Source organism: Haliaeetus albicilla, chromosome 5, assembly GCF_947461875.1.
Source record: "Haliaeetus albicilla chromosome 5, bHalAlb1.1, whole genome shotgun sequence".
Classification (NCBI taxonomy): domain Eukaryota; kingdom Metazoa; phylum Chordata; class Aves; order Accipitriformes; family Accipitridae; genus Haliaeetus; species Haliaeetus albicilla.
In genome coordinates, this window is record NC_091487.1 from 32,623,642 (window position 1) to 32,636,422 (window position 12,781).

At 41.9% G+C, this 12,781-nt stretch overlaps 1 protein-coding gene across 4 annotated transcripts in view; it reads left to right on the top strand.

The window, feature by feature from the left end:
* The first annotated feature begins 11,088 nt into the window (after window positions 1-11,088).
* The window catches only part of NOVA1 (NOVA alternative splicing regulator 1), a 156,604-nt gene continuing 154,911 nt past the window's right edge, over window positions 11,089-12,781 (top strand). For 3 of the 4 annotated variants that reach the window (XM_069784063.1, XM_069784064.1, XM_069784066.1), the window contains exon 1: window positions 11,089-11,722. In XM_069784063.1, coding sequence (XP_069640164.1) covers window positions 11,587-11,722 — 136 coding nt within the window. In that variant the 5' untranslated portion in view covers window positions 11,089-11,586. Of the gene's footprint in view, window positions 11,723-11,866; window positions 12,281-12,781 lie in introns of those variants that run through there. The other variant, XM_069784065.1, reaches the window with a different exon arrangement.

Genomic DNA, 12,781 nt, shown 5'->3' on the forward strand with positions numbered 1-12,781 from the left:
TACAGCTTATTATAGTCCCATTTCTGTTAACATATTCACTTTAAAATGAAAAATATGTGCAACTAAGGCAAGATATTTTTGCTTTAAGAATTTTAGCTCTTGCATATTTTGATTTAAAAGTTTAGCTTTACTGATTGTGCATGATGTTAGAGTAGAACTATAATGTTCTAATAAAAAATCATCATCTTTTGTGTACTTTCTCTTATGCATAATGAATTCTTAATTTTCCAGTCTGTTATCTGAACTTGGAAAACAAGCTGGCACATTGGATGACAGATATTAAAATTGGTTTTGTTACTGATAGACGGGGTTGGCTGGCATATTCATCACATCACCTTTGGTTCCAGGAGTAAATCATCCTGAAATCAATAAAGTAGACTGGAATGTATTGAAACTAATTTTGCTAAACTAAAATTGAAGTTTTATACATTTAAAACACATTTCCATAACTGGAAGATCCATTTCCTTAACCACAGCCTACTGAAGTCAATGAAATTATGCCAGGAATAAGGTTCTAACAAGATTGAGTTAGCTGTTCCATTAGGATCCTGAGAAAAAACATCCTTATGGTATCACACCACTGTACAAATTAGCTCTAGTGATTTCACATTTATATTATCCTCCATTAAGAAGGACATCAAACAAACTATTAAAGAGTGTCCAGAGGAGGGCAACCGAGATGGTGAAAGGCAAGACTTACGAGGAGCGGCTGAGGTCACTTGGTTTGTTCAGCTTGGAGAAGAGAAGGCTGAGGGTGACCTCATCGCAGTCTGCAACTTCCTCAGGAGGAGCAGCCCAGGGGGAGGCGCTGATCTCCTCTTTCTGGTGACCAGTGATAGGACACGAGGAAATGGAATGAAGCTGTGTCAGGGGAAGTTCAGATTGGACATTAGGAAAAGGTTCTTCACTGAGAAGGTGGTCAGTCACCAGAAGAGGCTCCCCGGGGAAGTGGTCATGGCACCAAGCCTGTCAGAGTTCAAGGAGCATCTGGACAACTGAGTCATATGGTTTAGTTTTAGGTAGTCCCGTGGGGAGCAGGGAGTTGTATTCAGTGATCCTTATGGGTCTCTTCCAACTCAAGATAGTCTATGATTCTATGATTCTATTTCTGTAATCCTCCCATGAGAGTTTGTCACTCTTGAAAGAAGTAAGACTTAACTGACCACATTAGCTACATCTGCAATTTTCTTGATAGTTAATTCATCACTACCTTACGTCTCAGCATCCTTTGTAGAGGAAAAGCCAATCTGAGTTAATGTTGTATAAATATTTATTAATAACAATCATAATATGAAAATAGCGGTGATTTGCACAAAGATCCTACATGCCACAAGATTTGTACTGGGTACAAGGAACTGCAATACGACATTTCTTATAAGAGTGAGGATTAGAAGTCTTAATTAAAAAGGTGATTCTTACTTCAAATGAAGTAAGAAACAATTTTATATTGCCGCTGTTTTACACTACTTTTTGCAGTAGTTATACTAATTCAGTGTATTTTACAATTAACTCTTGCAACTTTTCAGCTCCGGGGATTAGAGCTGAATAGGTTGTTTGTAATTAGCTTTATCTATAGGCCTACATCAGTGTATAGGGAAATCTCTGGAAATAGATTTTTGAGTAATACATATTTCAATGCATAGAATGGAAAAAATGAAGTAATATTACACTGCCTTGATGACAAGTGTCAAAGTCTGTTTGAGTATTTATTATTCTTTCAATACATACATATATGTTAAGGATTTTCTCTTCTTTATAATCACGTCAGCAAAAAAATAAATCATGTGCTATATCTTTGTATTTGCTTTACCCAATTTATGGGAACTTTGTTTCTATGGCTATTGAATTTCAACAGAACTGAATATGTCTCATTATTTGGAGAAAATAAATGCTGTCCAACTCATTAAATCTAGATGAGGTGAATATATTCTAATTCTATTTTGTAGTGTATTATCCAGGAAGCATTTTCTCCATCAAGCTTTAGGCATTTTATTAGCTAAAATAGTCAGTCTCCATATGCTCTCTCTTTCACCAGTGGAGAAAGTTCTCATTGTTGTTGCCTTTGCTTAGGTAGAGCTCCCTAATGTGGTTTATCATTTGATATAAACAAAGATGGAAGAGGCAAAGATGGAAGAGATGGAATTTTAGCTTCAGTACATTATGTTTAATCTGTTGGCAACAATGAGCTTTCAGGTGGGATGAGGTGTGATAGTTTTAATGAACTTTTTCTTAATTTGACAATATTTGTTTTTTAATTTCTACATAATATCTACACAACAATATAACCTCACAAGTGAGTGGCAGTCATAGGTTACTTCTATATCTGTATCCATCACATCAGTCTTCTAAAATATGAAATTTTCTTCTATTTTCTATATTTCAAGTGCATTACAGGTAAGAAAGTTGCCAAAGCTTTCTATTACAAACATGCTGGTTTTAGCCCAGTGGCTGTTGTTACCCTATGCTTCTCCTAATCCATGAATGTGCTCCATAATATCATCACCATGACATGCTATTGGGTTAAGAAGTGCCAGGCATTAACCAAACTTAATTGGCTAAACTGGCAAATATAAGTATCAGACTGAACAGAGCTTTTTATAAACTTTATTTTAAAAAAAACCCAACATTTTAAATATGGGGTTTAAGGGATTAAACCCTTTGTTACAAACACATACAAAGATTAGAGTTAATTTCCATTTTAAATACTTACTAACAGGCATACCAAGTGGGGTAAACATGTAGGACAAGATCCCGGGGCTCAGGATTACAGGGATCTAACAGCAGTCAATCCAAAGCAATGACAGCATGCGACAGAGGCAGGAGGTCCACTTATAAATACCTTTGTTGTGAGCCATGATGAATCTGTAAGCATTGTTGCTAATATGCACAATGTTCCTGTTTCTGGTTTTTTTGTGATTTGTATTTTTTTTTACGGTCATTCATCTCACTTGCAATGACTCAGTTCTGCAGTAATTTTATTTTTACTGTTTCAACATATGAATTTTTCTATTCTAGAGCAAACAGCTTAAACCTCTAAATGAAAATAAGAACAATAACAAGAATACAAATATTTAGAAGTTTTGAAACAGGAGTTTTCCTACTTGGAGAAAATATTACAAACAAAATACTCCACAGAAAATTTACAGGAAACATAATCAGGCTTTTTTTATATATATAACTTGTAACTTTCTATAACATCATATTTATATCTGTTTATTATCAACATAAACAACGGCTATGTAAAGTTTTTCATCTTAACTTGTGATTTTTAATTGTTGGAAAGTATGTCTTTAGTTTTCACTTTTGTAACTGCCAAATTTTAAATTATATACCAGCTGTTATTTTGTTTATATAAAATTTATTAGAAACAATAAATTATATATTCCTAAATACTCTTTACATATATTCCTATTAAATATCTCTAAATATTTCTATGCAAAATTCATTCAAATTCCTCATCACTAGAATATGAAGAGAACCTCTCTTACTGCATGAATGCTTTGCGGTTTATGTTAATATCTTTTATATAGTTTCCTTCCTCTCTCCACTATTTTTTTCCTTTAAGTATTTTGTATTGAATGACTTAAAACCCCTTGAAGTCAACAAAACTGTTTTCATCCAGTAGGTCCATGGACTTCTATCTTCTACCTGAAGGGTTTAAAAAAAAAAAAAGTTTCTAAACATAATATATGTATGTGAAACATTTAAAGCAATTCGTAACTTTTGTGAAAAAAATGTTTTAAACTCCATATATTCAGAAAGGTGATCAGGGCTGCAGTAGAAAGACACCCATTGACTTACTGTGTACTTGGATGAGATTTGGTGGCCTAAATCTGCAATATTGAAGCAATGTAGCTCTCTCCCATTCAAGTGAAAACAAGTGAAGCATTAATCCAGCAAGGTAGGTAAACGTATGCTTTATTTTGAGCATATGAGTTGTTCCATTCACTTTGGTTGAATCTGAAGTCATACACCCACTTACAAACTTACATAGCAACTTCATGATATAAGTCTTAGTGAAATGTAAATCAAAATCAGTTATATTTTGCAACTAGCATTAAAATAAGAAAGTGATTCTATATCTTATTAGTGATTAAAGTAAAAATGGTCTCATATTTTGGTACCTTTTCATGTTTCCAATGCTGCTTTCACTGAAACAAAATAACAAGATGAATAAACCCCCAAACTAATTAATAATCTGCCACCACTTCCTTCTGACTCAAAATGGTAACTAAATAATTTAGATAGACTTGTACTACTGATGAGCCGTCTGTTTTAACCTCACTGCACTAAGGAATACCCTTTGTCTCAAATAGGCAGCATTATGTCTAATCCCTATGCTTTTTCTGGGGCCAGATACCCTTTGTGTGCAGCTGCCACACAGATACATGTTTTCATGGCAGACTCTGAGGATATGTGCCAAATCATTCTGGCCAATTTATCCTGGCAATAAGTTTTATATGTTTACCCTCCCCCACCAGGAGACTTTCCAGTTCAGGGGTATTTTGTAGTAATTGATTTCAAGTGGGTAGAAATATAAAGCACTGAATCATTCATTTTTGTTGGGGAAGTAAAATAATTTCTTCAAGAACAAACTACAAGGAATTTGCTAAACTCTAGGGAATAAGCACTTGAAGTTCCCAGTATAACTTCATATTCTTAAAGGTAGCAACTATTACCTAAGATCTCGCTGTGCTGAAAATTAATTTGTAATCTACTGGCATATGCATTTTTATATAGTAAGCCTTTAAAAAGTATTTTTAAAGATCTCTAGATCTCTACTAGGAAATATTACTATTGCAATAATATTGGAGATATGACTTTTATTACCTTTCCGTTGGCAAAAATCCTACTGTTATAATAGTATTATACTTGTAAAAATGAATTTTGGTGGAATAGCTCATTATTTGGAAAATGGATTACAAATTATACTGGAAAAAAAGTGGGTTTTGATGGTTGTTAACAGTAGGAGAGTTTACTAGTATAATTTTACTAGGATATATTTGTCTTTCATGATCTCAAGTGGTATACATTTTGGTAGTGAGCAAAATGATCAGAGCAACTCAAATTTTGCTACATAATTTAATATAAATCATGGTTACCACAGAAAAATCAGTACCTTTGCCTTTATTGTCTCATTCTTGTTTTTCCTTTGTCCCTTGTGCAACATGTTTACTTGCCCCCCTTTCTATTCCTTTTCCAGCAAGATTTCTGATCTTCTCCACTAAAATAACTCTCATTTGTCAGCTGAACTATAGCAAACTTCCAGGCTTCAAAAATCCCAAATGAGATTCTAGATTGTAAGACTACATTTAAAAAGATGAGCTGTTTTTACTAGTTTTAATTAATGAGAACAACCAAGACTGTATTAGACTGAAAGCATGACTGAGCTCTAGCAGAGATGTCCTTATGACCACTTAGGGGGTGCTGAATTGTTCTAGGTCTTTCGGTTCTCAGGAAGGGGACCAGGCTTGACAACAGCATCAAAGAAACTACTTTTGCTGTTAATGTCTCTTTTTTCATATTTCATATATCCCAAAGTGCCAAAATCTCAAACAAATGAGACAGTTGGTGGTGGGTGGGCAAAATGAGATATAAAATAGTGATACTGCTAGAGCAATTATAGTAACAGAGATTGGAAACAGGTATGCTGATTCCTTGAAAAATACCCTGTTCACCATACTGTTAGGGGAATACACCCTGAAGCATCTGGAGTGATAGCTGGCTGAATTCAGTTTGTAGAAGAGATGCTTCACCAATGTTCTTTTGTAAGACAGTGCTAAGAGGTACACAATCAGTAACACCGTAAACTGACATAAGCTACACAAAGGGATCCTGCTATTTCTCACATACTATGTTACATCATTGTTTCATTACACTGCAATTACTCCTACTTTGTACCAGTTTTAATCCCTGAATTATCTATTTTCCTACTAAAACAAACAAACAAACAAACAAACAGACAAAAAACAACTCTCCCAAAAGCCCAGAAACTACTACTATTATTGAAAGGCAATAGACATCGAGTCTTCAATTTCTTTCATTCTCAGAAATAAAAGGTCTTTAAATTACTGTACAGAAAGATCACATGGAGATGCCTTTTTGGAGTAAGTGTCCAGCCACTGGAGTTTCATGGATCTTGATCCACGTGGTCAATTCCTTGGTAGGGATGAAAAATCATCTTGTCCTGCGGCTACCTTGTTTTTTACCCTGAGATCTGGATAGGTCCTCAGGTAACCTCAAGATATAAAGAACACAAGAACAGCTTATAAATCTGATCTAAAGATTCAGGAATGAAGAACTCGGAACAATTCAGTTCTGTATTCCTGAAGGAAAGTCCAAAAAAGCCTTTGCAAATTTTGATGAATATTGTGGGAATAGGAGGTGGCAGGTGGTCCCTCTGCTAAAACAGCAGAAATGGACATTGATTTCCTACACATGCTCTCTCCTTCCACCAGTAGAAAGAGAGTTTTGGCCAATATATTCCATGTTATGATAAATAGTATGGTCAAATTATTACTGATTTTAAGTTACCATCCTCAGTTTACAGGAAAAAGAAAGCTACTACACAGTAATGGTCTACAATACGAAAGGGTTTAGCAGTTGTCCATGCTCTTTCCTGAGAAGAATGCAACTATAAACACTTGGCTTTTAGTTTGGCAATGCATATAATACAGGTGCAGATAATAAAAGGAATATAAATATGGGAAAACAGATAAATGGGTCACTTTCTGTCTAATACGCGTTTAGCTTTTTTTTTCCAAACCCTAGGTTTGATTTTCCTAAGTTTAATATTGCTGCAATCTTGGAGAATTTCCACTGGAACTCAAAATTTTTTTACTGGTGAATAACTTCTGCAGTATTTAAACTAGCAACAATTGAATAATTTAATGAATAATATTTTAACTGATAGATTATTGGAGGAAAAAATTTTCATAAATAGAAGGCAGAAGTTAAAGATTTCAAAGAGACTTCTCAGTGCATCACTAACTGTAATTTTACTGGAGCCAAAGTTTACCAGGAATCACAGCAATTGTTCAGTAATGAAAAACTGCCAATAGTAGCGGCATCATTTTGGACAAAGACCATATCTGTTTTCTTTTACCTAGCCAGGGTGTTTCAGAGGTATCGGTTTTCATCTAATGATTATTGGGCTCTGTCGTATTTCCCATAAGGGGAAAAAACAACTCTTCATTCTGTTAGCCAGAAGAGAAATATCCATCAGCTCTACAAGACAAGGGACTTCAGGACATGGTTTAGTGGGCATGGTGGTGTTGGGTTGATGGTTGGACTCGATGCTCTTAAAGGTCTTTTCCAACCTAAACAATTCTATGATTCTATAAGAAACAGGAGGTTGAGTCTTGTTCCACAAAGTGGACTTTTTCAGATTAGGTGATGTTTACTAGAACTTTACCTCAGTTATTCTGCAGATTTCTATTTGTTAAAATATATGCTTAATTGCTTTCGTTTATGTCTCTTCCTAATCTCTTTCATTTCTAAGCACTGGTCTCATGTCTGTGGGAGAGATTAGTTTGAATGCTACCATCCACACTGCCACCAGCTAAGAGTGTTTTTAGAAATAAGGCTGGCAAACTGAATTTGTATTCCTTGCCATCACTGAGCTAACTCTTACTGAAGTTATAGAATACATCAGCTGGTAGGACATGACTGAAAGAAACAGAAAAGTATTCAAGACCCCACAACAGCTTGAACAACCTCTGGTTAGATATGCCAGGCTAGGGCTGGCTGAAAAAGAAAAGCTGAGCAACAGATTACAGATTTGGAAAAAGAGGAAAACACTGCTGATACAGACTTTTTTATTTTTCCACTGGTCCTTTCTCCATAGAAATCACAACAAAGTGGGAGCAAGGCTGTACTACAGGCCTCCACAACTATTTTCCCTTGTGCTTCAGACCATGAACAACGCAGGTGGCTGATACACCGCAGGGCAGTTGCTTGCATTTTGCTAAAAGCTATTTCATCGCCCCCCACCCAGGACAAAAACACAGCTTGCTTTAAACTCCCTGTGACCTCAGCCACTAGAGGGCTGCACTTTATGCGATATGCCCCCCAGCCCTCAATTATTACTGCTCCGAGCACTGAAATAAGGAGAAATAAGCATATTCTGAAGCATATCTGTAACAATATTTTTATTAATATTAAATCAATATTTGTTGAAATGTTTATTATATGCAGCTATTTTCTTTGTTAAGTAGAACTGCTACTAAGAAACCAGCTGAGATGCTTCCTATATAGCTGTAGCTAAATTCTTCAAAGACAAACCTGTCTATTAAACTATAAAAAACCTACTTGTAGGTACCGGAAAAGCCGAAAAAGCTTGTCTTAGTGGGACCGGGAGATAACATATCGGGAAATTATTAAACAAAAAGCATTCTGTGGAGACAAGGGGAGGCACTTGTGAAACAGCTGTTGGTAAAGAAACAGACTAATGCAGGACAGACATCTGCTGAGTCTGAGGAAAATTAGGTTTCAGGATTACCACTTTTTCCTCTAAGCTTATGGAAGATAGATACACAAACAACATACGCGCCGCTTAGCACGTTAAACCCCCTTTTTATTCTATACTTTAATATTCCTGTTGTTAGGATGAAACAATACTTTTGTTTAAAGAATGCAATCAAGTAAATGTTTTATAAGCTAATTGGAGCTCCCAAAGGGAAGACTTGCAGGTGCTGAATCCAATCAGATCTGCCACATAATTAAAATTGGTGCAGGGGGCACAGTAAAACAGATGTGGTCTTAAAACAAGAGAATTGTTTGATTCAATGTTACTACAGATGAATGGGACATATTCAGTGAGATAAAGGGAGCAGTGTTATAATTTATCCAGTTCCACTGCGGAAATTGACTCAAGATGGCTTCATTCAAACATTGTGGGTTTTTTATTTTTGTCTTCAAAATTTTCTATAAGTCATTTGCTTAGTTTACAAATAAAAAGAGGCCTCTTAGGACTGATGACCCTACGAACTGGACCTGAGATTTTCATGTCATGCTGTGCTCTTTCTGGCTCAAATACTAATTAAAATTCTTCAACTGGAACTTAGTTAAAAAAAAAAAGGAAGAGCTAGAACCAGCCCCCAGATTGCTGTACCATAATTGTGTCAGCAACTGCCAAGGTAACAGAAGCCTAAAATTTTATTTCAGTCAGTAAACTAAGCAATTATGAGTCAGAGTATCTTAGATACAAAGGGTATATGATGAGTAAGAAAGTTCCATTTTTATACAATCATTTTTCTGACCATATATGCTATCCATTTGTTACTGAATCTGCCGCATCTATCTCATCTGCCTGTGAGGAGGCTAGATATTGCATTCCTGGGACACAATTCCCATAGAAGTCATTGAAAGTTTCCTCCGTACAGTGCTGGATCAAGTTCTTAAATTGTGAATGCTTTCGGGCAGGAGCCTGTTCAGATGTTAAAGTGTCCGCGCTTTAATATCCTACAATGCATTACGCATCTGGCTTATAAGTAGAGGTGATGTGCTGTATTATACATTATACATGAAATTTGAATTTTAAGTACTAAAAATTGTTTGGGGCAGTGTTAATGGTAAGTGATTACTAAAACTAAGGCCGAGTCTCCCAGGGAGATTAGAAAGGAAATTGGATTTCATCCACAAACAGCCAGGTTTTAAGCTTGCATAGTGAGAGGAATCAAGTCAGCAGCCATTCCCCACACATACATATCAATACGAATTTAGCACGGAGCACGGTCTAAAGCAATAAACACACATTTCTAAATTTTGTACAGAATCGATGCTCTAGTACTGACCGCTACCGTTACGGTTACACTGGTTTGAGAAATTTTTTCAAAGGCAGTGAGCCAATTAAATAGCAAAGAGTAGAGTAAAAATGCTTTTATACAACGTAAACAATCCCCCCGAGCCCTCCCACCCCCACCGCCCTGCACCTTACAACGTGTTAAGCTTCAGCCTGAAAAATCTGAGATTTGTCAGCAGAAACAGCCTTCGTCGCTGTGAAACCTCTTTGAATTTTCTACGAAATATTTGCGTAAGAAACGCCGCTCTGGGTCACACAGCTCCGGCTAGCCCGGCTGTCACAGTATAAAAATAATATCTTTATTATTTTTTTTTTTTCCTACAAGCCTGCGCGACGCAGCCCGGCGCGTCCAAGGCTCCCGGCGCGGCAGCGCTGCCCGCCGCCCGCCACCCGCGGCGGCCGGGAGGAAGGGCCGCCTCCACACCGGCCGGGTCGCGCCGCGCCGCGCTGAGGTGGTGCAGCCAGCCTCGGCGAGGACATGTCCCCGCTACCCCACCGCCCCCTCGGGCGATCTCAGCCGTCCTCCCACGCAGCTGCCGGCCTATGAGGCGCACTGTGTAACCCAGGTGACGCCGCATCACGGCGGGGTCCCTCCCGGGGCGGGAGCCGGCCTCCACACACGCCCTCCCCGCCGTCGTCGTCGTCGTCGTCGTCGCCGCCGTCGTCGCCGTCGCCCCCCGCCCCCCGCCGGCCGCCGCAGAGGTTAACCCACCTCCTCTGCTCCCCCCCAACGGCTCTTCCACTGGCGGCCCGTGATTGGCCATACGCCTCAATCCCAACCTCGCTCTCTTTTGTTCCGATTGGCTGGCTCCCCCGCCTGTCTTCGCAGGAAGCCCCGCCCCTCTCTTTTATGCCGGCCTCCCCCCGCCCCCCCCCCCCCCCCCCCCCGCCGCCTGTCCCTCGTCCCCGTCCCCCCCCGCCCCCGTACGTGCACCCCCTCCCACGGCTCTAACCTCTCCTGCCTTTTGGGTTTCTGCGGTGTAGCCGAGGGTGGCGGCCCCAGCCCGCGGCCGGTCGGCCGCCCAGCCAGCCGCCCGCCCGCCCGCCGGCGGTGGTGCTGGGGCGAGAGCGGAGCAGCGCGGCACCGGCAGCGATCCCCCCTCTGCACCCCCGCGCACGCGAGCCCGTCAGTGAGGGAGGGCACGAGAGCCCGGGAGCGGCGGGCCGGCGAGCCGCAGCGCCAGGCGCGGCGCTAGGGCAGGCAGGGGCGGAGGGGGGCTCGGAGGCAGCGTGAATCATCTCCCACTCGCTCCCTCGCCCACCATTTACACCGCTCGCTCGCTCCCTCCCTCCTTCTCCCCCTCCCTCCCTCCCTCCCCGCCGCCTCAGTCTCACTCGTTCTCTTCCCCTCCTCTCCTCTCCCACTCACTCCCTCCTCTCCTCTCCCACTCACTCTGTCCTCTCCTCCTCCCGTCTCACTCTTTTCACTCTCTCCCCTCCTCCTCCTCCCCTCTCCCCCTTTCTCTTCCCTCTCTCGCCCCCCTCGTTCCCCTGTCTCCCTTCTCCTCATCTCCTCCTGACACTGCACTGCAGCTGCTCCTCCAGCCCAGTCCTGCCCGCTTCCCTCCCTCCTTTCCCTTCCCTCCCCCCGGGTGCCAGATAAACAAGGCGCGCAGCATCCTCGACAATCCCGAGCTTAGCTCTACATTTTCGAAAAGGACAAGAGAACGGGACGAGCCCCCTCCCCTCCTCCTCCTCCCCCTTCCTCCTCCTCCTCCCCCCTTCCCTCCCTGCCCCCCCACCACAGAAGGGAAGAGACAATTCTCCTCCGAGCAGCAGCAAACATGATGGCGGCAGCTCCCATCCAGCAGAACGGGACCCACACCGGGGTTCCCATAGACCTGGACCCGCCGGACTCCCGGAAAAGACCGCTCGAAGCCCCCCCTGAAGCCGGCAGCACCAAGAGGACCAACACGGGCGGTGGGTATACCCTCTGTCACCTCCCCCCCGCCCAACCCACCCACCTCTCCGCTTCCCTACCTGCCTGCCTCCCCCCTTCCCCCCCCCAAACATTCCCATTTCTCTAATGTTATCATTCATCAAAATGGCGTCGGTTTTCAGCATCTACCAGTCTTTTTATTTAATATCCACGCTGGGCTGCACAGCCGTGACCCTACGGAGACTAGGAGGGAGCACAAGGGGCTTCCGCAGCCCAGCTACCTCCCTCGCCCGCTTAACGATGGGCGAAAATAAATGGCAGCTGGAAGGAGACGGCGAACGCGCTTTCCTCCTTCCACATCCTCCGGGTCGCAAGTTGAATTTCAGCCTTGCCGTGCGTTTTCCTCCTCCTTGGCCTCACTTCTATTGTCAGCGCCTACACGGCGTGCGTTCGCCGTGCCGGGGGCGAGGGCTGGCTGGTGGCGGGGGGGACTCGCTAGTTAACAGCCCGCTCTTCCTGGAGGAGATGAGTTATAACGGGACCGGCATCTCCGCTGTCCGTGTGCACCGGAGTCGTCATAACAATGCACCGAGGCAGAGGTGAATTTATTTGCCCAATTTCGAGAGCAGCCTTCTGGCTGTGCGTAGTGCGTGGTTCAGCCAGCTATGTTGATACGGGTGGGCACGACTGTCACACACGGGCACTTCTCGTAGTCTCGGGTAGGAGACGTGGGGCGGGCTGGGATCGTCCCTTCCGCCTAGGGGGGAAGACGACAACTTTGTGAAACAGGTTTCCTGGTAAAAATCTCGATGTCCGTGCCAATGGGACGTTGCCTTAATTGCCGGGGAGAGCCTCAGTCTGGGGAAGCAGCGTACCCTCGTTGCCTTGCACTTTCTCGGAGCCGGTTACGGAAGGTCCTTAGACTTGAGCGTAGCTGGGTTTAGCGGTGGGGGGAGAGCACGGACAATTGTGCGGTTGCCGAATCAGACCGGGAATCTTTTATTTCTTTTTCCCCTCCATTCATTCTGTGGATTTTTTTTCCTGTTCCGATTGTGTGCTTTAACGCTAGTGGTGGGTAGAGGACTGGCATTGTCCATCTC